The sequence below is a fragment of the Aplysia californica genome, unplaced genomic scaffold, assembly GCF_000002075.1.
Source record: "Aplysia californica isolate F4 #8 unplaced genomic scaffold, AplCal3.0 scaffold00303, whole genome shotgun sequence".
NCBI lineage: Eukaryota > Metazoa > Mollusca > Gastropoda > Aplysiida > Aplysiidae > Aplysia > Aplysia californica.
In genome coordinates this window covers 650,673-676,005 of record NW_004797573.1, presented here as the reverse complement: position 1 = coordinate 676,005, position 25,333 = coordinate 650,673, and the positions used below count along the sequence as shown (strand labels likewise).

General features: G+C 38.7%; 2 protein-coding genes across 2 annotated transcripts in view; one reads left to right on the top strand and one right to left on the bottom strand.

Moving 5' to 3' along the window:
- The window catches only part of LOC101853244, a 19,792-nt gene extending 5,321 nt beyond the window's left edge, over positions 1-14,471 (top strand). The window contains exons 3-6 of the mRNA XM_005101901.3: positions 564-735; positions 3,088-3,211; positions 9,087-9,215; positions 13,222-14,471. Coding sequence (XP_005101958.1) covers positions 564-735; positions 3,088-3,211; positions 9,087-9,215; positions 13,222-13,564 — 768 coding nt within the window. The 3' untranslated portion in view covers positions 13,565-14,471. The remainder of the gene's footprint in view (positions 1-563; positions 736-3,087; positions 3,212-9,086; positions 9,216-13,221) is intronic.
- A 5,368-nt stretch (positions 14,472-19,839) lies between these two features.
- The window catches only part of LOC101853010 (RING finger protein 17), a 34,708-nt gene continuing 29,214 nt past the window's right edge, over positions 19,840-25,333 (bottom strand). The window contains exons 16-18 of the mRNA XM_005101900.3: positions 24,181-24,422; positions 23,458-23,603; positions 19,840-21,466 (exon numbers count right to left, since the gene is read on the bottom strand). Of these exons, the coding sequence (XP_005101957.1) occupies positions 20,874-21,466; positions 23,458-23,603; positions 24,181-24,422 (981 nt within the window). The 3' untranslated portion in view covers positions 19,840-20,873. The remainder of the gene's footprint in view (positions 21,467-23,457; positions 23,604-24,180; positions 24,423-25,333) is intronic.

The window sequence follows — 25,333 nt, the reverse complement described above, 5'->3', positions numbered from 1 at the left end:
GGGGGGGGTTAAAAGGGTTTAGTTTAAATACTTTATTTGGGGGTTGGGGCATGAGGGGTCGCTCCACTTGCCAAACAATCAAAAGGGGGTCACGGATTGAAAAAGGTTGAGAACCACTGTTTTAAAGGAACATAATTCTACCTAAGAGCTCCCAGTGTTGTTATCATGACATTATCTTTATATATTCAAAGTTTTATAATAATTAAGAGCAAAAGTCTCAAAGTATTGCGCTTTTGGGTCATGATATAATATAATTTCCTATGAGGATATTTTTTAATGATTACTCTGAGCTATTTTCTAATTATTTCTTTCTGTTGTTAAATAAACGTGTAGTTACCACTTTTTTCTCTACATTTCAAAAGGAATACTGTTCCTTACTGTATTTTTACTTTTCAAAGCATGTATCAACCCAAAGTTTGTTAATTGGCAAGCACAATTTTGGCCAATGCTGTCAAACTTACACAGTTTCATCAGGTTTTAAGTGATCATTTAAATTTGTTTTCTATCTTGACAATCAGCCTTAAGTTCCCAAATTATTTTAATTGTCTGCTTTTCATATACAGGAAAAACTAGAGAAAGCAATTGAAAAACTGAAGATGAATGAGGACTTCTACGATACTTTTGTCAACCGTATGCATCAGTGGATTGTTGACCATGCTGCTATGGCAGTGGAGATGTTCAAGCGGATTGACTCTGATGGTGAAGGACTTCTCTCATATGATGAGTTTAAAGCAGGTATGTGTGATGGAATTACCACTTGCCCTTTTCATTGTTTTATTATTGTACAGGACTAAATATTACATTATCCATTTACTTTGTGGCTCGTGAACTTTATTGAGCAAAATGTTTCAGGTGAAATTATCATGTGGTCTAATCTCTATCTCACAACAAATATATACATGGAATTTCATCACTTTTGTCAAAATGATGAGAACAGAATGGATTCAAGCTATCGAACCAACGCCTATACAATCGCTCACATGGATTTTCTGCCCTGGCCATGCAGGTGTTAGGGGAAATTGAAAAGCCGACAGATTGGCTGGTGAGGCCACCTTAGTTGACAATACGGTTCAACCAGATAGGGTCGAGATCCTGAAATGTCTCTCTCGCCAGCTGATTGAGGAGGAAGATAGGGAGGCAGAGGCCAGTACTGCCATGGAGAGGATGATGCTTTTGGGAATACAAAAAGGAAGCGGAAAATCTGGCATCCTTGCAAGAAAGAACAGAAGAACGTTCAACCAGATGTGCACCGGTACAATCAGTGGAAGGACCCTCGTCAACATTTTGGAGAGAGCAACGGAGCATCAATGGACATGTCCGGAGTGCAGGGATGTTGCTTCCTGAAACAATGAACAATGAACAATGTCAAAATGACTTGCAGTATTTTGACATTTTTTTGGAAGTCCTGTCAAACTACTAGAATGATAAATTTGAAAAATGGTTGATATCTGAAGTTTCGTGGCAAAAAACTGGTATGGTGGATTTCAGTTTTTTTTAAAATCTTGAACATGCCCTGCTAAAAACCTAACCCACAAATATGCATATGATTTGTCGATGGTCAGTGAAGTTTGAGATCCAGATGAAACACTAGATATCATTTATATTATGTTAAAAAGCAGATCCTTGTCCTATGATTGATCTTGGCACAGGCCCATGCATCACATTGTATGCCTTCCAGTAGCTGATACAATTGGAGACTTACTGTCAGAAAATGTGATGATCGTAGACTATTTCCAACAATTTACAGGACCTTTACTGTTAATTTTTGGGGCGGTTTTTCACTTTGGATCAGTCTTTATGCTTTTGTAATTTTGCAAACGCTATTGATGTGCTACCTGAACCTCCAAAATCATATATGATGGCATGCAAGCTCTGGATGTTGCTAAAGTTAATAGATTTATCGATTTTCTCATTTACATAGGCATTGTCCAAATTATTCGTGGCATGTGTGTTACAATAACAAAGCAATATCTTCTTCTTTACAGTCGACTACACTTATGTTGAAGTCACTTGATTTGATCTTTGGTTAAATTGATTTTTTTTCTCTGGTCCCAGTACCTCTTCTTCTTTACATTTGTAAAAGTCAAACAGTGATGGGTTTAGTTCAAATGTCGAGTTGAATACATGAGTTGAAATATTCTTTTACCCCAGCTACAAGAATGCAGCAGCTGAATTGTTTTTCTGCGTGTGTGCCATCTGATGTTTGGCAGCAAAGATTTGACATGCGTTACTTCATTTTAAAATACATGTAGAGCCGATCGACGCACAGTAAACCTTCAGAGTGCTTTTTTGAAATGGCGAGGGGGAATGTGAGGAGCAGTGTGTGACATCATGATTCAGTAACTGTGCCTGCTCCTTCCTCTCCCCTGAAGACCAAAGGGAACAGTGCACTTCAAGACAATAAATAATGATTGGTCTCTGATGCAGGGCCATTTGAATTTGATTGGATAGTCTCTCTTGCATACAGTGCCAATTGAATTTGAATGGAGAAGTCTAACGCGTGGGTCAGCCTTCAGCATTATATTATATTTAGATTTTAATTTTCTTAGTCTCATTGATTTTGGTATTAGTAAAGGATCAGTGAACTTATTTATCATATATGGCTGCAGATCTAATGTTGTGAATAGCATTTTGTTTTGTCAAGGAAAATATGTGTTTTACTGTCTCCCCTCCCCCCCCCCACTCGATTTTCACTTCTTTAACTTTAACCTCTAAGTTGTTGTTTCTTTTCCCTTCTTTATTAAGAAAATTGATGGTATAAATTTATCTTTTTAAAACAAAACTTTGTACAGTTTTGGCACCACAAGATATATTATGATTTTGTAGAAGTGCAGTCGAAGGTATTTTCCAAAGAATTTATTCAATTCCTGACATTTTGATAAAATACGATTCATCCCATTTCTTTAACATAGATGAGTTGTAACATCTTATTAGCCTTGCCCTCAACATGTGAGGGAAACCCCAGAAACCCCAAGAACTGTAGCTAGTTAAGACAGTGAATGCATTCTTCTCTTAAGTAAAATGATGTTGATGATGCTCTGTTTATGTAATTCTGTGAACTGAGTTTTTTTGTTTTTGTTTTTTTAGGTATGTTCGACTTAAATGCTCCTGTCAACAAAATAGAACTTCATCTTTTATGCAAACTTTTGGATGAAGAAGATGCAGGAGAGATAGACTACACAGACCTGGAGAAAGGTTTACAATACGCAAGGTGTGTTTTTTAAAATACTTATAAATTTATCAGGTTCAAAGAGAAAGGAAAGAAAGAAAAATACAGCATTTTTCATGCATGCTGGGAAATTTGATTTCAATGGTGTGCAGTTGCTATTATTCAGCTGAATATTTCATTAAGATCAGCCAAGATTGAGTTTAGTTTCCAAGACTTTCCTTAAAAAGGAAGTTAAGTTCAGTTTTAATTGAAGTTTTACTTTTAGTAAACTTACAGCACTATTTTATATCATATAAGTGCTAAAGATTAGATGTGTTACTAAAAAATAACATACAAGGAACAGAAAAAGAAGAGAACTAGAGTACCGGCCAACCACGCATGAAGCTAGGTTCACGATATCATACATTAAGACACATTTAAATATTTTTAAATTGTTAGTCAGCATTAACACGATATTATTCCTCTACAAAATTATCACCCTGCCTTTGCTGATCCCCCCCAAATAGACCCACCTCTTTGTGGTGGGGGGGATTAGTACTCTTCGAATAGGAAAAGAAAAAGAGGAAGCTAGCGGGTCAAGGGGTGACCCCGAAAAGAGACATATTACTTTACTATGTTTCTTACTCTTTCTATTTATTGTTTTTATTATTTTACTTTATTACATTTATTAACTTTTTTTTTCTCCTCTCTCCATCGACAACCTTTCTTTGACCTGGAGTTGGGACGGGTATTGGTGGGGTGGAAAGCAGAGGTTCATTGTCAGCACTGTACTGGATGTGACTGTACGTAGGGAATACCCAGCTACATACATGTATTAAGCATGCACTTATCGGAGAGCCCTATGACTGCGGAGAAGGTTCAGAGACCATTTGCGTCTTGCTTGTTGACAACATTAACCCTCTGGGATCTGCCATGCCTTCCCCTGCCCCCATCTCTTGGATGAGAGGACTTGGTTGCTCTGGGAGGGGGGGGGGAAATCTAGCTTCCTATTGGTGTTATTACTACTATTAGAATTATTATTATTATATTATAATTTTTGTATTTCAGCAACACACAGCAACTATGCTCTTAATAGCGTCTTTCTCTTCTTTATCTCCTCAAACAACTCCTCAATATAATACAACAGACACCAACATACCCATTCATTTTTCTTACAATCTCTTTGTGATGGAGTTGGGTTTTTTGTTTGTGGCATTGCACCTACAGCCACTGCTTTATCTCCTACCCCGGGATGGAAGGAAAATCACAGAACCACCAGTTTTAGATGCTATTCACGAATGATAGAATCCCATACGAGCTGAGACGCTGCCTCGGTAATCAAGGTCTCCCCAGGTCTTAGTGGGCAACCAAGCTGGCCTGGTGGATGGTTATTGGAAGGAAAAGAAAATCAGAAAGCAGAGAAAATGGAAAAACAAGAAGAAAACACCCCCTACAACTGGTAACGGAAAAGAGAAGCTTATAGACTTCAATATTCTTCGGGCAAATGTCTGTGGCTTGGACAAGAAGAAAACACAATTGGGGAAAATTTTGTATGAAAGGAAAGTCCACATTGCTCTATTACAGGAAACTCTCCATTCATCCTGTGACATAAACATCACTGGGTATACCCCTTATCCATGTAAATGTGAAGGTTGCCAAGGGATTATAACCTATATCAGAAATGACATTCAGGGTGAAGTAGAGCTCCTTAATTGGCACCCCACAGACGCACATAAAGTCACCCTGTGGTATGGCAACAGCAAGCTCATACTCTATAACATCTATTGTCCCCCAAGTAACACTCTGAACTTCATGGAACAGAGTACTATCTTTAAGAAGACGGTCATAGCTGGTGACCTTAATGGACACTCCCCCCTTTGGGGCTATGCTGACCAAAACAACACAGGTAAGAGGATTGAAGAACTATGTCAGTCCTCTAACCTCATCCTTCTCCAAGATGAGGATTCAACCAAAACACTTCTTCATAGGAGACATGGGACCCTCCACAGACCAGATCTCACCCTGGTCTCTGCTGATTTACACAACTACTGCAGTGAAGAGGTGTTAGACTGTATATCTAGTGATCATCGTCCCGTTCTCACCAAAATCAGTATACTGAAACACAGACAAAGGAAAAGAAGAACCCGTTGGAACTTCAAGAAGGCAAACTGGGATCTCTTCAGAAAAACAGCTGAGGACACCGTTAAACTGGATGATCTAGACAATAAAAGTACAGATGCCCTTAATAGTGAACTCACCTCCATCATCTTAGATGCTGCAAAGAAGAGTATCCCAAAGGGGTGCAGAACCAACTATAAACCCTTTTGGAACGAGCGCTTGGAGAAAGCTACAAAAACTAAAAATGATGCCAGACATGTATATGAGAAAGATCTAAAAAATATGGACTAGAAAATTAGATACAAAAAGGCTGTAGCAGAGGCTTTACTTGTCACCAAGGAATCTAAGAAGGAAGCCTGGACGCAGAAGTGTGAGGGACTCAATTTACATCAAGGTGGACGTGAAGCTTGGTCACTTCTAAATAACCTCACTGGCGAAAAAAGGAAAGAAAACCCCAAACCACTACACACAGAAACTGAAGTTCTCACCAGCGAGTTAAAAAAAGCCGAACACTTCAATAAACATTTTGCCTCCATTAACAAAAGCAGCAAAAGGAATGATCTGGACAGGGGTCTACTGAGTGTTCTGAAAGGAAAAGAGAGAGATTTGATGACACCGAGTATCTTCCAGGACTTCTTAACTAAGCGAGAGTTGGACTGTGCAATCAAGAAACTGAAGAAGCGAAAAAGCCCAGGTCCTGACAAAGTACACAATGAGATGCTACAAAACCTTGGTGAAAAAGCCAAATTGCTACTTCTTAAGCTCTACAACAGAACATGGACTGAGGGAAATCTGCCTAAAGCATGGAAACTAGCTACTGTAAACCCAATCTTAAAGAAAGGAAAGAAGGCCAATGACCCTAAAAACTACCGCCCAATATCACTCACGTCCTGTATTGGCAAGCTCTGCGAAAGAATCCTCAATTCTCGTCTTTATTGGTGGCTTGTGTCTCCAGGTCTGATATCACAGTGTCAAGCAGGGTTCAGGTCAAAAGGCAGGACAGAAGACCAGCTCTTCAGGCTAACACAGAAAATCATTGATGGATTTCAAAGTCAAAGAGGGGAACAGACAACGGCTGTGTTTGTGGATCTCCAACTAGAATACGATAGAGTGTGGAGGAAAGGACTACTCTTAAAACTGCAGAACATGGGAATCAAGGAAAACATGTACTCCTGGATTAAATCATTCCTTACAGTACAGATAGACTCATCCAAACCCAGATGGATGAAACCCTATCTTCAAAAGCAGTACAGTCCATGCCGGCTTTAAGCACGGTCGTCGGGAGAAAGCTTAAGCGTGCTTAAAGCCGAAGCGTGCTTGAGTGCGAAGTTAACATAATCCAGAGATTTTCATGTAGAAAATTTCCCGTGCTATTTCCCTTTGTTTGTAAGTAGGCCTATAGCGGTCCCACAAAAGTGTGCACTGTTATTTAGACACCCGCCATGGTAGTTTTTGTTCGCTTGTTTGTTTTTGGTTTGTGGTCGAATGGGAAATGAAAACTTAATTAAGACGGCCAGTCACAATACAGCACACTAGGCCTACACACTGCCTGTGCATACCACTGCCCGCTGTGCCACTCATACCACCGCCTTCATCCCACCTCGCGCGTGATGCACAATCAGGATTAATGGATAGCGAGGGTCAAAGGTGAAATCGCAGCCAGCCTCCCTTTCTTGCCTCCACGACTCTCTGTATTTTTTTTTGGTTGTGTGTAGCTTTGCCCTAGGCCTAAGCTAGATCCTATGTCCGCGCGCGCGGCTGTGTGCATCTCTCTGCCTTCCTCTCCGCCCGTGTGAGTGTGTGTGTCCATCACTTGCGTTCTTTGTGTTTCTCTTGACACACTCCACTGCTGCGGTGTAGACTGTGTTCGAACTTCGATGGGTCATCATGAAAATATTGACTGTCTTGTAAATGAAGCGTGTTGAAGCCGAAGTTACCGTGCTTAAAGGCGTGTAATTTATATAGCAAAAATTCGGTAAGAGCCGTTTAGCGTGCTTGAGTCCGAAACGTGCTTTAAGCCGGCGTGCTTAAAGCCGGCACGGACTGTACTGGAGGAAGGACTCCCACAGGGATCTTCTATCAGCTGTACCTTATTCCTTGTCTTCCTCAATGACGTTTCAGATGTTCTCAGAACAGAAAAAGCCCTTTTTGCTGATGACCTGGTCCTTTGGCACACTGGAAACTCGACAACAATAAGCAGACGAAGACTACAAGATGATCTAAATTCCCTAGGAATCTATTGCCGTTTATGGAAGATGAAAGTAAATTGTGAAAAAACTGTCTACTCTGTTTTTACGAGAAGCTATAACCTTGCAAATGCAGAAATCCCTCTCAAAATAGATGGTACCAACTTGAAAAAGGAGATTAAGCCAGTGTATCTTGGAGTACAACTTGACAGCAAGCTCAACCTGAAACAACACACCAACAACCTCAGGGAGAAGGCTATGAAGAGACTTAATCTCATCAAACGACTAGTCTGTACCAACTGGGGATCAGACAAGAACACCTTGAGAGGCCTCTATTTATATCAGAGCTGTTTTTGATTATAATCTTGTTCTACAAAACATTTGCAGTAAAACTACGAAGAACTCAATGGACACCATCCAAAACCAAGCTCTTCATCTTATCTCTGGCGGAATGAGAACCTCACCGACTGCTGCCTGTGAAATCCACACAAATATTGAGCCATTAGAAACTCGAAGAAAACGGGCAGCTTTAGAAGTATATGAAAGATCAAAAAGGCTAGAAAATAACCACCCTAATAGAATCCTTGTTGACAAGTGGAAACCTAATCAAAGACTTAAAAAATACAAAATCTTAAGAAAAAGATCACCTCCCTGAAAGAAGAGAACCCCTGGAAAGAGTTCCCTCAACTCTCCCACCACATCTCACCATAGCAAAGCCAGAAATTAGGAAAACACTTTTGAACAAGAGCAATAAAAACACATATCCTGTAGCACTAAAACATTCTGCCCTTGAAACAATTGATTCCTATCCACCAACATGGATCCACTCATACACTGATGGATCTGCCTTTAAGGCAACAATCAACGCTGGATATGGGTCAGTGATCAACTTGCCCAGTGGGATAAAAAAAAGAAGTCTTTAATTCCAGCGGATCCTTCTGCTCCAATTTCATTGCCGAACAACAGGCCATCACCAACACAGCAAACTACATCAACTACTTGTTTGACACTAACCCACTTGCTACCACAGACATCGTTATCTTTACAGACAGCCTTTCAACACTAGAGACACTTGAGAGTGGGACTGATGTGAACAAAGATATATTGCACTTGATTTGGAGTGTACATAATTTGATTGGGCCAGGTCAAAGATCCAATCAATGAGTTGAGGAGGGGAGATCAATACATAATCTTCCAACTTAGAACACAACATGTACCCCTCAACCAACATCTCAACCGCTGCTGCCTGCCCACTATGTGACTACCCCTCAGAGACAGTGGAACATCATCTGTTCTTCTGTAGAAAACTTACTGATTTAAGTTTAAGGGGATGTCTTCTTCCCAAGCTACCCCACACATCTAATTGCCTCTACTCCTCAAGACAACAATTAGAACAAACATGCAACTATTACCGAATGGCATCATGCAGAAGAACTAACACTCAGATGCTACTGGAGGTTGCTCCCAAATTGGCTCTAGATTTCAGCACATCTAGTAAATTTCTTCAAGTTCTTTAACATAGTTATAAAAGGTGTGAACAATTAAGTCAGCTGTAATCTGAAGGAAGTCAAAGGAGAATATGTTCAATCTAAATTTATGTTCTCTATGACATCCTTTTGTTTGTTCCTCGACAGAGAAATTCGAGAGTTGGACAAGCAGACGGTCCGCGATGAAAGACAGCTGCTGTTGACCGAACGCAAATTCCCACCATGCCCATGTTGCAAGATGAGCATCATAGAACCTTGGCGAGAAACTTTACCAAGGTGAGCCAACACAACCTTGCCTGGGATTTGCGTTATGACTCCTCTTAATGACTTGCTACTCCTCAGATTGAAATTAAAAAGAATAAATACAATAATCTCATTGTCATTGGAAAACTCTTTTAACTATAAAAGCCATGAGTGGAAGCTTCTGGAAGTCAAACTACCATCCCATGCGGATGTGAATAGTGTTAGATATTTTAAATTGTTATCAAATGGGTTTCCTGTTCAGGTTCATTATAGACCATTGCGAGTCTGTGAAGTATTGTTTCAATCTGAGTCTGAGACACCTCTAGAGAACAAAAACAAATCATTGTTACTGAGTGGGAATATTATTGTTGTATTTTTGTCTGTTTTAATGGAATCTAGTAAAAAAAAATCTCGCAAATGTTGCTGGCTTTTTTAAAAGAAAAAGGTCTTTCGCATACATTTCACAAATATCAAAATTGAACAAAGGGTTTTTTTTGTCATTGTCATCAAGTGCAAAAAAAAAGTTATAGATGAAGAATAAGAAAAAAAATCCTGCTGCTTCACATTATTTCTAGGAAGTGAGAATGAGATCTGATATTGAGCAGCTGGATACTTGTAACAGAAAAATAGGCCTACCCAAGACTGTATAATTTATGCAGCTGACTCTAAAAACTATTTTTGTTATCGCGTAAGAAACATGAAATAGTGAGTAGCATATTTAGTTTCAACTTTCAAAACTACCATGGGAGAGAATTAGTTAATATCTCTGCAAGTGTTACCGATGTTCTTGATGTGTGAAAGTGAGAGAGAGAGAGAGAGAGAAAGATGTGCGTTATTGGAAATCATGTACCTGTGATCTATGTCCAGTGTTGGATGGATATTTGAATTAGGTCTTGTGGCGTCGGTGGCCTAGTGGTTAGGCTCTCGGACTCGCAACCGTAAGGTCGTGGGTTCGAATCCCGTCAAGGGTCCGACGTTGTGTCTTTGGGAAAGGCACTTTACACGAATTTTCCTCACTTCACCCAGGTGGGAATGGGTACCCGGCTATAGACAGCGAAAGATCTTGTCAGTTTGTTAGTGTTTGAGCGCTTAATCGGCTGCTCGCACTGTATGCTTCCCGGGAAGCTGAGAATGTTTCGGAGTGTTCTATGGTCTGCTGGGGTAATAATATAGTGTAAAGTGCATAGAGCCTGCTGCTGAGCGGGGATATGCGCTATACAAATGCTATCTATTATTATTATTATTATTATTATTATTATTATTATTATTATTATTATTATTATTATTATTATTATTATTAGGTCTTGGGAAAAATCGTTTTCTCCATTAACTGGTAAGAAAAGTTTGATGTTCCTTTTGTACAAAATTGCAGACTTAAGCTGATGCATATATCATGGACTGACGGATGGAAAGAGCAGAGAATGATATTTTCAAATTCATTCCTTTAATTCTTTGGGTAAAGCACTCTGTGAAGTCGCAGTCTTCGCTGATGCTTTTTTTGCCAACTAATAAGCAGTCGTCGCACAAATCTTTGAACAAGCCACTTATTGCACTTTCCGCAGCCTGTCAAGTGTCATTGTCAGACTCACACTCTGTGGAAGAGAATTTCCTGCACTGAGAATAGTTTGAAATCTCAGGGTTTTTAGTCAGTGGAACAGGGGCAGGTGCGGTAAACTATAAAATTTGCTAGGGATGTCTTTGTGAGAGTTTCATCACAGAATTTGAGCCAGATGCAGCGTGGTTGGAAAGAATGGCATCTTTTTGAAGCACTCATGAGCATTAACTCATTCGCTACGCCGAGCCGTGGGGGGGCGGCGCGGCTAAAGTGCCGTCAGTACGCTAAGCTGCCCCCGGTGGCTCGAGAACCGATCTTCAATTTTAGCTTAGATTCTATTCCAATCCACATATCCATGTTAAAATATAATGTTGACTTCCGAGCCAAGCATTTCCACTGAAAATCGGAAATTTAGATTCCGTCAAAGAATCTACATAACAAGAGGGGCCACTCCTCTCTTTGAGCCAATTTTTGGATACATTTCGGAAGAACGCTTTTTTAAATTGTTACGCAGACAAAAAAAACGCTTCCGGAGGAAGAGGTGATTGTTTTCTTCGTTTAATTTGACTTTAAAATGAAAGGCGAGAGGTCATTAAAATTTTTAAAAACCCTAAAACTGCGCACTGAACGAACCCGAACCACTGATGAACAGCAGTTGATTTGCGCACGCAAGGAGGTGCTATTCCTATTCTTCTTCAGAAAAAACGAAAGAGAGCTTCAAAACAGACTCCAGCGCCATCTGAAGCAAAGAACGGACTTCCGGCGGACACTTTTTTGGCTCAGTGGCCCATCTTGTTATGTACTGTCTTTGATTCAGTTTTGAAAAACGATTTCGTAGTTTTTTCGACTTTGTTTTATTGCGATGCCAAAATTATAGCCAGGACACCAGTCTTAGTAATTTTACACAACAAAATCTATCATTATTTTGCCCACTAAAGAAATGTAGGACTCTTTTCTATAATATTGATACGGTTGGACTCATATTGTCAATGCACTGTTATTGAGAAATCAGTTATTTTTGAGTGCTTGATCTAGATCTAGAATCTCTAAAACTAGATCTAGGTGTAGATCTAAATTGTCAAAACATTTTTTTCTCCCCCAAATCACTACTTTTTGATGAAATTACACAAAAAGTGCCACTCAAGACATGTATAGGTTTATTCCAAATGCAACTCTAAATACTTCCATATAAGATACGAGTGGGTTTTTTTCTCTTTGTGATCGTTTTTCAAGATTATAAAAATGTTGGGGTTTTTTCAATATCAGATGTTATGATCCAAATGCAGAATCTACAAATATTATGGAATGTATTTAAATAACTGCAAACTTTTCAATATTTTCCAGTTCTATATTCATTTATGGTTATTTTGATGTATTTTGACTAGGTGCAAACATATTTTTTTAGTTTCACCAAAGATTATTAATTTTTTATTTTCAAATTTTATCCACATCCAATCAAAATTTTGTTGCATAATCGCCTCTTACATAAACCAAAGTTGAAAAATACATAAATAAACATTACAGATGTGTTTTACAAACCATACAGAAAATATTGGTATATTATATTTATTTGAATTTATGGCCCCAAAGACCTTTTAACTACCCACTAGTCATCACCTCATTCGCCCTCCCGAAAAAAAATTCGTCCACAAGCCGAAAATAATACATAGCGAATGAGTTTTAAAAAATTATAGTTAACATACAGCAGGTCTCAGTTTGTCTGTGCTTATATGTTTATGATGTTCACCTTTAACAATGGTGCTCATTGGAGTATTGGACTAATGAAGGACACTTTTAGAGTGTAAAAAAATGTATGGGGATGAGGGGAGGAGGGGGAGGGGAGGGAGAGATAGAGAAAGAGAGAAAAGGTAGGGATAAAAAGTAAAGTTGGCTATTACGGAAATATGTTATGAGCTATCGTAATGTTTTTACTTTTATTAGTTTTCTTGCTGTTAAAGTTCATCATTCTTTCTAGACACATTTTAAGTAATTCTAAAGGCTTGGTCATTTACTGAGGTTGAGGGGAAACATTTGAGAAGGCTGAGAAAAATAACTGGGACCCCTCATGGATTTGAATGTGTACTTGCTTTTTCATAGTGCAACTGTGACCAGCATAGCATTTATTTACATTTTATAGTAAATTATAGCATTTAGCAGAATAGTATAAGTATAACATCAATCATTTTTGAACTCCTGAATCACATCCAAATAGAACAGGGTAAGATGACCCTATGGTGTTTAAGTTATTACAGCTCTACTGTGGAGCAGAGAATAGAACTGGATGAGTTCTAATTTTGAAGACATCATGTAAGGGTCTACTTATGAGCAGACTCAAAATAAAAATAACGGATAAGTTACAATTCTGTACAACTCTTTTTCTAAGTTCAAAGGCACAAAAAAGGAGCTGAATTCTCCATACAATACATAGGTGTCATCATAATTTGTTTGTGTAAAACAGATTTTTTTTACCTTGTTTCCAAACAGATACATTGCCCTGGAAATGCGTTCCGTGACCTTTGACATGTTTCGAGACTTCCCTGGACACCTTGTCCTTCTCGTCCATTCCCATCTTCCGGTGTGTGGTCTGATTCAGATCATCATAGCAGAGACAGACATCAGCTCAACAAAACTGGCTGTGTTTCGAGATCGATCCAGAAACGCTGAGTCAGTGTTGTCTCCGGATATGACTCTAGAAGAGTGCGGTTTTGTAGGTGACAGTCGTGAATCACCGGAAGAGCTGGTTCTCTTCTACGACTACACTGTGGAATTCACAGACTGCCCTATCCTTATGTGTGACCATTACTTCGGACAGAAAGAAATAATTTGAACAGCAAAATTCACCTCCTTTATCTTTTTGTTCCTTCCCAGTAGACATAGGAGATATTGTTCTTGTTTGTTTGTAGCCCCATTTGGATAATGGTCTTTGCCTAGGAATAATTCATCCTTTTTGTCATGCTGCTCTGATCAAGACCCTTTTGCTAGGGAATCGGCTATCCACTGTGGCTTTTTTTTTTAATGTCATTTCCTAGATATGCTTAAATATTAATTTCTTATATTAAAAACTGAGGAAGTTTTCAAATTTATCCATGAAAAAGGTTGATAATCCTCTCCTGGGCAGAGGTAAGAGGTAAAGAGTGCCAAAGCATGTGATTGCACAGTGGCTCTGGCTATTCCAGCGGTATCTATTTTAAATCACAGAATGTTGTAATTTCGTGACGTATAAAAATCATGTGCTCATTCATAGTTTTTATTAAACTGTTCAACTTTGATAGCTAGAAAAGATATTTCTTTTAATGTTTATATTTTCCCATGTCCATTTTTGTTTTTGTCACAGGTGGAATGGACAAATTTTTTACCTATGAGATGCTTTGAAGAAAAAAGCTGTGCGACTCTATTTTGTGTCATCATTGTTATGTGTACGAGTCAAATTTGTGTTTATTTTCCCAAAAGTTCAAATTTCTGCAAAATGTGTACCTGAGACCTCACAACAACAGTAGGCCTACCTGAACCTCTCTCGACATGAAAATTAGGAAAACAATGCCATTTTACAAAGGAACTAAAACCTACTTTAAGAAATAGTATATGAGGTCACCTGTCTTGTAAACATGACAACACTATGAAGTTTAAAAAATACAAAACACCATTTTAACGACAATATTTATTCAATTTTTACTGCTTCTGAGTGTCTGTTAATTATGACTGCAGCTGGTTCTGGCAATAAAAGTGAAATATTATTACGCTATTCTATTTTTCTTTCAGAAATAAATGTTTGTCATCACTGTTATGTACGAGTCAATTTTAACATTCCAACAACAGACACCATCAAATCACTTTGCCTCCAAGTGACGCTGATCGGCAGTGGTGTGATACAGTGACAAAAATGTTGTATTGTGAAAGTTATAATTTCCTTTCTGAATGTTTCTTTTAGTTTTAGGAAGAGTTTTACGGCACTTGCAACATAATAAGGTCATATAAGTGCTGAAGATTAGAGGTGTTATAAATAAGAGTAACAAACACAGAAAGGGAGGAGAGCTGTTTGATGGGAAAGAAGGAACACCCACTCTGAATGGTTTGTGTGGCCTTTGAGGATGCAAATTAGTTGGTTTATAACAACTGGAGTAAATCTTTTTGAAAAAATGTTGAGTACACTTGGCAATGAGTGCTACATTACACTGACGCTATGAGAATTCGGGGTATGAATGTGCCTTGATCTAGTGTTTTCAGTTCCAAATTCTAATTCCTTTTTTTGGTGAACATTCTATCATCACATTCAATTTTCTCACTGTGCCGAAAATTTCATAATGATTAGGGAGTTTTCGCAGAGGTACAAGTATAGTACTGCTCATGTACCCCATCTGCGTCTTGGTAGTGGTACCGTACGTGGGGACAAAGGTTGTGTGCTCTGAGCGCTTCGTGGGTGGTAAGTGATCAATATAATGAAAAACATTGATTCAATATTATACGACTTGCAATAATAAGGAACGATAAGAACCACGGACAAACATTTGTTGGCAACAAGCAAAGTCATGTGACTCAAGCAAAGAACTTGATTGGTGGCCTGAGGATATGTCGCAGTTTGTCAAAAAAGGTCAACTACTTTTGTTGAGTTTAATAAAAACAGTCATTTGCTGCAGTTCTTTAAAGAGGAAAAATATGCGTATTGTGAAAAAAGAAGTAGACTCTGGAATGTGCCTCACTTTTCTAGATACAACAGTACAAGTTTCACCCAAACATAATTAAAAATAGCATTTGTTGCATTTTGTTGTCAAACTATTCATATAAAAAAAATATAATCATACTGATATATGCGGAGTAAATCAGCATACTGATATATGCGGAGTAAATCAGCATACTGATATATGCGGAGTAAATCAGCATACTGATATATGCGGAGTAAATCAGAATGAGGACAGCTTGGGTTTGTGATCAGGAGACAAGACGGCACACAATAAGCATTCAAGTACTCAGCTGGTAGAGGGAGAAAAATAAAACCAACTCAAGGTGCATCATTTTGTTTTTTTATTGCATTGTCTTCGAGTAGTTCTCAACAACAAAAATTGTTCTCTTTCTCAACAAAGCAATAATTTTCAAGTAACAAAACTTGTTCAGATACAGAAATCTTTATTCTGAATCCTTCAAAAAAACAAGATTATGAACGGTTATAACCAATGTTAACACTCGGAAACAAAAGAAATCAGCAAAGTAAAGACAACATCAATACTGGTATGTAAGAATGGAAACATGAAAAATGAGCATCAGACTTAGGTAATGGGGAAAAAAATCGCCTGAATGCTCAAGAGAAAGGAGTGATCAAATGAAAAAAATATTTATCAATAAAATGAGAATGAGCTATTTTTTGTATAGCAGAAACTAAAATCCTACAGTAGTAAAGAAAAAAACCCACCTCGGTGAAGTATCAAATGCAATTGAGAGGATTAGGTCAATTGGGGGAGGGGGGTTACCGGTTCTAGGCTATTTAGGAAAAACACAAGATAATGATGTCATCAGATTTCTCAGCTCAAGGAATAGTAGAGCACGGAAACCCAGTAAAAAAACATTTATCAGTACTTTGAAGTCCCTGTTCCAGTTCTAAAACCCAGTTAACTCAAGGTTTTTCATGTATTTCTCACAATCATTCCAGTGCATTTACTCTCTAAAATCAAGAATGAAAAAAAAAATAAAGTGAAATGGTACAGGTTTAATTTTAATGCCCCAATCAACACTATTGGGTGATTTAAGATCAGAACCTCTGACTTAAACGTCCATCTCCAAAAGAATGTAGCTAAATTGGAAATCCATGTAAAGTGCCTTTCAAGCACACAAAGTTGGACCAAGCTGAGACTCGAACCCCAAAACCTGCAATTGCACGATAACGGGTGCGGTAGCCTAACCAATAGGCTACTGATGTCACAAAATCCTGACTGACAGAAAGGTACAATGACAAAAAAATTCAGAGCAGTCATCAAAGGTACAAAAGTTCATGTGAAGCAAGTGTCGTAAATAACCCTGAGAAGCATCATGTTCTAACAATGCCCAGTGCCCAGGCTCTGTTAGAGAAATTGCCATCCGACAAGACTAAGGGAGTAACATATAGCTCTTACAGAATTGTACATTAAAAAAAAAAAAGACTCTACTGACAAAATGAAACTAGAAAATACCTTTTTATGTTGTAATTATTATCAGTGTTACACTGGGAACACAAACAATTTTCTCAAATCGTTCAGAACAAATTATTGCAAGATCTCATAACTCTTGTACACCTTTGCTTGCCACTGACAGCTCTAAACATGAAATCTAGTCAATATTGTGCTTCTGTAGCAGTGATAATGTTCATACTAAAAGATGTCATTTTCAATTACCTAATTTATAATAACTAATGTCTACCAAAAAAAAAAAAACTGTACAAAATGGAGGGGTCATTCTTATTCAACATGTTTAAAAAGCAGCCTATTTGAGAAGCTTTATTTGATGACAATCAGCTCAATTCAGAGTGGAGAAGAGTATTGGTGTGTAAATTGGATGTTTAGTTGGGTTGTTTTTTTAAAAGTAACTAGCTGGCTTCAGCTCATATTGTGAATACCGTAACCATATGTATTCAAATTTGAGAATTTGCAATCATTTTTCAAACTGATATGACTGACAACATTTACAATGATTCATTCTGAATTGTGAAAGTCATTATACAAACAAAACATATCAAACGACCTCCTCAATTATACAAAAGTAATATCAAAATATTTTACCAGGAAAATTACAGGAAATAAACAAAAATAAATAAAGAAAACGCAATTGGCAGTATGAGGGAATATAAGTAACATTCATTGAGAAATTAGAACGACAAACTCAAACACTCAGAAAATGTACGCTGTAGCATGATGTACCTTGTATGCAGACAGAACAAGTTCCGAGTCAATAAAAGATAATGTGTGTGTATGGCTCAGAGAAAACCATCATAAGTTGCAGAAAGTTCTTCTGGGATACAGTTAAAAACAGACCAAAAACTGTTCCACGACAAACAGAATTCAAGGAAATATTACTCTATGGAAAGGCACCATTTCTGATCTGAACACACGAATAATATTCTTAACATCTTAGCATAAATCATTTTTATTCTATAACATAAAAACAGAACCATTTGGATAAATTTTCAATTCTATACTCAAGCAGATGAACACTAATTTTCAAGCAAACCACAAACTATAAACATACCATACGAAAGAGAATGCGCATGTGAACTTGCAGCTGATGAAAAAGACAGAAGGACTACACAATATTCACTTCACTCATATTGGACAATTTTCAAACCTGCTGTTTTTGAAAAACCTCATTCTCATGATTCTCAGGCTTCCCTGTCCTTAGAAGTACTTCATCTTTTCACAGAAAGATCTAATTTCACCCACAGAAAGGACAAAATGCCCAAGAAAGATAAGGCATTTCAAACTTTAAAAAACAAACTTTGCCGTCACATCTCGCTGATCGGCGATGTTTACCACCCAGTTTCTTTGGACTTTCCACAAAATGCCTTTGCCTTCGATGGCAAGGGTTTTTACTATATGAGCCTTGTGATGGCAAAGTGTTAAAGTCTGTTTCTCAGAGCCACAAACATCCTTGTTTTATGACGCGAGTGTAGTGAGTATCCTCATGTTTTGTGGAACTGTCAGGGGTGGAAAGATCAGAGAAAATGAAAAAAGGAAAATCTTTTCATGTCTAAAAAAACAAAAAAAACCCAAAAACAACACCCACCCAGAATACCCAAAATTATCTCATAAAGATCAACAACTTATAAGGGGAAACTTGGGTCACAAATCAGAGAATATCGATACGATTTTTCAAAATATCGATTTTTTGTTTTTTGCAAAAAAACATTCTTCAACATCTAATCTATCAGGTCATAATGACCAAACAGTTGAAAGAAAAACCCTACATGACTTAAAAAGGTGTTTGAAAAGTGTATGTGTGAACTAAAAATCCTGTTTTTTCTGTTTTTCTCAAAATCTGGGGTTTTTTTCACATGTGACCACCTTGGTGCAAGTTTTCAAAAATTACTAGAAGCTTCAAATTTGGCATACAAGTGCTTTAAGATCTATTCTGTGGAACAAGCAGAGGAATTTGGGAAAAATTTGTAACTTGTGGGAATACAGTAGTCTCCGCCCAAGAACCCAGTGCTCGGGAGCGAGGAAATGCGGGATCTTAGGCGAACCGGGATCTTAACCGATGAACCCCCGGAAGAATCTATTGTGACCCATGTTAAGGTTCACAATCTGTAAAATGGTCTCCCTTCACTCTAAAATGAACTGACGTGACCGCTTGGTGGGTTTATGACGTATGGCGAGCAAAGAGTGGTTAACCTTGATGGCCTATCACAGTGCATAGTAGCATGAGAAGTGCCATTTTCACTTATTATCCTATCATGAGTCTCACTCAAGATCTACGCTTATCCTGTTGCCCCTCCCCTTCACCTGTCGAAAATTTTTCTAACTTTCCATCTCTAACCAAGTCCCCCCCCCCCAACCGCCTTTCGCCTTTGTCGTAACACACCATCACGTTGTGAACACACCAATTAAAATTCAGTCTGTCTCGTAAATTTGGGAGTAGAGACAACTGCTGCAATGGTCAGGGAAGAGTTCACAGTTCGATGTGATCCCGCCTGGAGCAAACATGTAGGTCCTACCCACCCAGCGTTTGATGTAAGTTTAGGGGGAGAGCTTACGTGTGAGTGCAATGCGTGGGGAAAACAAATGTGTTGGTCAGTTCACACCCCGGTGTGATCCCGTCTGGGGCAAACATTGTATCGCTTCATTAAGTTTTACAACATGTATGTGATCACATTCACGATAGTGGCTGATTTTTGACGAGATGGACAGTTTATTGATCTCAACTTTTCACTCTTGGTTGATCGGCTGTGCCCGCTCGGGTTTTTGTTCTGCAAATTATGATCAGAAATGCGGGATCTTAGCCGAATGTAGACCTTCAGAGTGAATCAGAGCGGGATCTTAAGGGTGACTTTTGTATAGTAAAAATTCTGTTTTCTTAAAACAGCGGGATCTTAAGCGAACCGGGATCGTAAGCGGTGGGATCTTAGGCGGAGACTACTGTATTCAATTTTTTCTTTAAAAGTACCCCAAAGTTTCGTCAACTGACTGTCAGGGGTCCATTGACTTTGAGCTATTTTATAATGGTTTGCAGTTGCACAGGTGTGCCAAATTTCAAGCTGAAGTTCAATATTTTCTCTGGAATTCATTTGAACTGAGAAACTGGTTTGAAAATCCAAGATGGCTGCCACAGAGACCCATTTTTCAGAAAAAGTCAACAAATTCAAATTTAATACATCCGATTTACCTATGAACTTCTTGCACAATTACATGAAAGTGAATAGAAGTCATTTGTCTGGAAATTTTTACCAGGAGTGTATGTCTCCCCTAAATATAACAAACAACCTTCATCTACAGTCCATCTGACAACAAGTGGAGGGAAGGTATTCAATCCCGACCTCCTATTTTACTCGAACCTATCTCCAGGGGCTCTACAAACTCAGGTATAAAGACAGGCTTTGAGTGACATCTGTGAAGCTGCATTCATGGACCATGGCAAGGGAGCTCATCACAGATAAAATCCTTGGAAATATGTTTGTATTATCTAGCATACTAACAATTAAATTCTAATTTTCAACCAAAACATTCAAATTAACTAAGCCTTGATCTGAAAACCAAGAAACGTACTTCATAATAGCCACATTTCTACCATTTGAAAATGATCATATGAAAAAGGCGGAAAAAAAGAATACTATGAAAGGAACTGACACAAGAAAAAAACAACTTTTCAGACTCAACTATTTTTAAACCAGATGCAAATGTCTCAATACACCCTGAAAACAAGTCCTCTGCTTTCATTTTCAGTGTCATCGTTTCTACAATCTCCCACACATGCATTTCCCTCCTGAAAGTCAATATTGCCATCAATAATACTTTCTACAGCGCTCACGTCATTTTCACATCTAGACTAATACTGTTTGGTAAGGTATTTGACTCCACACTCATTACAATTACCAATACTCACACTTGAAACTTTTTCTCTAGCCTCATCGCAGCTTATCTTTAGACAACATACATCAACAATATGGAAAAAATTTCAACGTTTCATTCATCGGTGATGGCCTCAGTACTTTCCGAGCTTCTTTCCACATTACTTGAGCTGTCACCATTCTGTTCTTTGAGGCTCATGGAACTTTCAGTGTTACTTTTTTCCTCCTCTTCATCCTCCATTTCATAGACAACATCTGGGTCCCCGTCATCCATAAACCCTCGCCCTCCGGCCTCAGTCAAGCTGTCATCGTCAGCCTGAGCAGGGAGCTGTGCCAGGCCAGAAGAGATGAGCATGTCATAAGCCAAGCTCAGCTCACCATCTTCTTTCTCTTCCCACAGCTCTAAAGTCAGTGGTGAAGTCTGTACCACTCTTGCTAGCAGCTCTTTGTCGGACAACGTCTCAACGACACCCATCAGCGTTGACGTTTTAAATATGCCTGCATGATTCGGAGGAGGAACAATGTTGAAGTAGCACCTGATGGCTTGTGCTGGGATGCTCCAGAACTCAGAAGGTAATATTCTAATCTTAGAGAGATGAACCACTTCTGAGGTCCCAAAGTCCACATAGACCAGGAGACAAGAATTAGTGCTGGGGTAACTCTCCACACAAACTGCTCTGTACCAGCACCCGTCCACAGAGAACTGTCCTGAGAAAACGAATGAAAACACATTCAGGAGTACAGAACATTTTTTAAAAGTTTTAGTAAGTTTTTTACGGCACTTGCAACACAATAAGGTCATATATGTGCCGAAGATAGGAAGTGTTACAAGAGAGTAACAAACATAAAAAAGGAGGAGAGATAACGAAGACAGATGTTTGATAGGAAAGAAGAAGCAAACCGCATCAGAGCACCCGCCAAACACCCGCAAAAAAGATTAAAGAAAAAAATACAATGAGTCCGAGTCCATCATTCTTATAGACAAATTTTTTAAAAGATGCAAACACCAGAGTATAAGACTGACATCCAGTGGGGAAGTGGAGGACTGTGAACGTGTAGCTGAAGACTAGGTTGGTGGGACCCAGAATTTGTTGAAATGACATTCTGGTAATATCAAAAGCTCTGTTTAGTCACGTCCTTAATGACAGCAAGAACTAGAATGGTCTTCAGTAGATAATGGCACTTTTTTCACTTCACTGGGTAGCCTTTGAATTTAATTGTCTTTTGGTTTTATTTTCACAACCCAGCCCTATGAAAGACACCCATTTTATGATGCAAAAAAAATAAAAAGATAAAGTGTCCACTATACTGAAAATAAGGGAGGCTAAGAAGTCTAATGGGACACAATATACAGTAAAACTCAGCTACAACAAATTCAGAATCAATGAAAACTCAGCCTCAATTAAAGGAGTAGCATTTGCTCGCGTCTTTTTTTTTCCTAACACATATATGAGCAAACTTGGACTTAAAAACAGTCACTGGCAGGGTAAACATCTCCTGCTGATGTGGCTTTGCGCATTTTTCTTCAGCGACAAATCTAGTCTACTCTAATCCGAGACTATCCATAGCCCAGCATTGTGGATCATAATTACTGAGTATCAAACACTGTCCACTACAACTGACCTTTCAGAGACAAAAAGCCATCTTATGTGACCAATCAAAGGCCATCTTTCCCACCAACACACGCATTGCCGACAGGCACAAAATGTGTATTTTAGGCCCAGTATGTGTTGGGATCAACACAAGTTGTACTAGCAGCCTGCATTCGTGGCTGTGTGTGCATGTATCTTGTTTTGTTTTAGTAGAGGTTTTACAGCGCTTGCAACTGCATAAGGTCATATAAGCGCCAGAAGATTAGGGGTGTTACAAGGGAGTAAAAAACATAAAACAGAAGGAGGGGAGATAACGAAGATAGATGTTTGAAAGAAAAGAAGGAGAAAACCACACCAGAGCACCCGCCAACCACCCATGTGCATGTATCAGGGGGGGGGGGTGGAACGTCAGTAGGCATGAAAAAGCCCTAGTTTTTCCCCTGGCTATTGAACTGTGATGGGCTAGGCGTGAATCTACATTATAATGAGTTGCATGCTGGTCTGTGGAACCAAACTTTGCCGTACAAAACGCCTTACGTTGCAACATGATTTTTTATCACACAGTACGCCATATGATTCAAGCATGCATTAGAATAAATCAGGCTTTTCAATTTAAAGTGTGCTTTTTAGGAGTCCAGTGTATTTTGCAACACCACTTTAATTGTCAAGGTTAGCCATAGCCCACTTTCCGAATGAGAGAATTCATATGAAGTCTTGCTTAACCCTATGCGTATGCCTGGGGTCATTTTGCACCCCAAGCGTAGTATTTTTCACATTTTAGAATACTTTTAGTGCTAAAATCTCTTTGAAACTTTCAGTATTTCACAAAAAATCATTTTGACAGACTGCTATGCAAAGCATACGGATCCGAATAACGAGTAAATTTCTTCTTTGGAAAGTGGGGGCACACAGTTCTCCACGTCGTATGAATACGATAGTAAAACACGATGTATGGATAGGGTTAAGGACACAATCTAGACCCGGCTTCACCACCGTTGATACAACAACATTGAAACCACAAGTTCATGGACTGGACTACTCGGCCTCAGATGACATTTAAAACATATCAGGGGAGGAGAGAAACCAGAGCTGTAGCAAAGAACTTACCTGCACACATAACTCCTTTATCTGGCAGCTTAACAAAAGGCATAGAGGAGCATCTGTTTAGCTCCTCTGCCATTTTTTCAAATTCCATGATTTGTTCACTGATTTTAGACTCCTTTCCGTTACTGATAGAGTCCACAGCCTGTGACCTGAGAAAGAGAAGTATGAGGTAAGTTATAGGAGCTATTCGGTCACTAGACAAGTTATAGGAGCTATTCGGTCACTAGACACCACAGTGCTTAGATTGTGTGGTCTTCATTTACATCATGTGAGGGTGGCACACAGGAATGATTTCACTTCTGTGGAAGTGGAACAATACTATTTCATTGAGTTTAAGGAAATAAGTTCCAATTATCTGCTTTCCTTGTCCATAATCTTGTTTCCCTTCAACAGCCGTCAGGACAGGCATTCAGAAGAATCTGATTCTACTCTGGATTTCCATCCACCAGAAAGGCTGGCTCTTTATTTCTCATTAGGATCAGGTTTCTGGACACGGCTGACAAAAATGTCTGCCTCCAGTGCAATGACAGATGCGCAAACATAAAAAAGTACATTACAGGTCAAGATACCATAAATTAAATACAGTTTATTCTGAAGAGCAGTAAATGTCAAAACTCATCGCTATTTTAGCTTGCTCCTCAGTGATGAAAAGAAAGAAAATTAAGTGAAACACCGGGAACCCTTTTCTACTCAAATCTGAGACCTCAAGAAAAACAGTTTGCTCACTTCTGAGTCCCGAGACGTTGTACATAGACAACATTGGGGAGTTCCACATGTGTGACTGTAGCTCGGAACTCTGAGCCTATTCCACCCACATCCAGCAGGCTGTAAGGGTTGTTATTGCATAAGACGGGACCAATGAGAGCACTTCTCTTGTAAAAATGAGTGATGTCCTCCCTGTTCGTGGCAAGCAGCTCAGAAAAAAGATAGTCTGGAAATTGGAAGCCCTTCTCATTTGTGAGAGAGACCTGAGGAAAGTAAGAAAAGCATTAGTAAAAACGATAATAGAAAATTTTAGTGCCTGCTCTCCACCACGCAGATCATTAGAACTTAACTAACATACATATCAAAAATAAAAACTATTACATACTCTTGCAAAAGAGAAGTCATAGAAAAAGCTCTATGATATATACGCACACTGACCTATGAATTGGTTAATATTTCAAGAGAAGAGGGCACCATAGCCCAGAAAATACAGCCTGGACAGAAAGTCCAATTTTTGCCCACAATGGAGAAATAAATACAGCAACTTTTGACAAATAAACGAATTTATACACCAAAGCACGACAGCACTCCATCAATAAGATGAAATTACTTGAAATTGACGGTTATAGTTTGTCAGTTCCTGAGAAATCAAAAAATAAACCAGCAGATCAAATCTTTTTGTACTTGGCATATTTTTGTATCAAGATGTGACCAGGAGTGCCAATATGATATCAGATTTAAATCATTTCAACAAAAAAGATGTGTTTAACCCTATCCGTACACCCTGGGGTCATTTTGTACCCCCGGGGTAGTATTCTTCCCATTTTAGAATACTTCTAGTATGAAGATCTCTTTGAAACTCAGTATTTCTCGAATACAAGCGTACGGATCAGATTAAGGAGTAAATTTCCTCTTTGAAAGTGGTGGCACAGAGTTCCCCACGTCGTATGGATATGATAGTAAAACATGATGTACGGATAGGGTTAAGAAATTAGCTTGCCTGAACTTGCCCCACTACAATGATGAAAAATTAAGGCCACTGAAAAGCCAACTACATGAACTTCCACCGACTCTCTCCAGTGGTACGACACATTACTTTGAACTGAATACAAGCAAGTGAGATATAAAAATTCGTCTGTTTGTCTGATGGAAGAACACAGACAGATGCGGACCT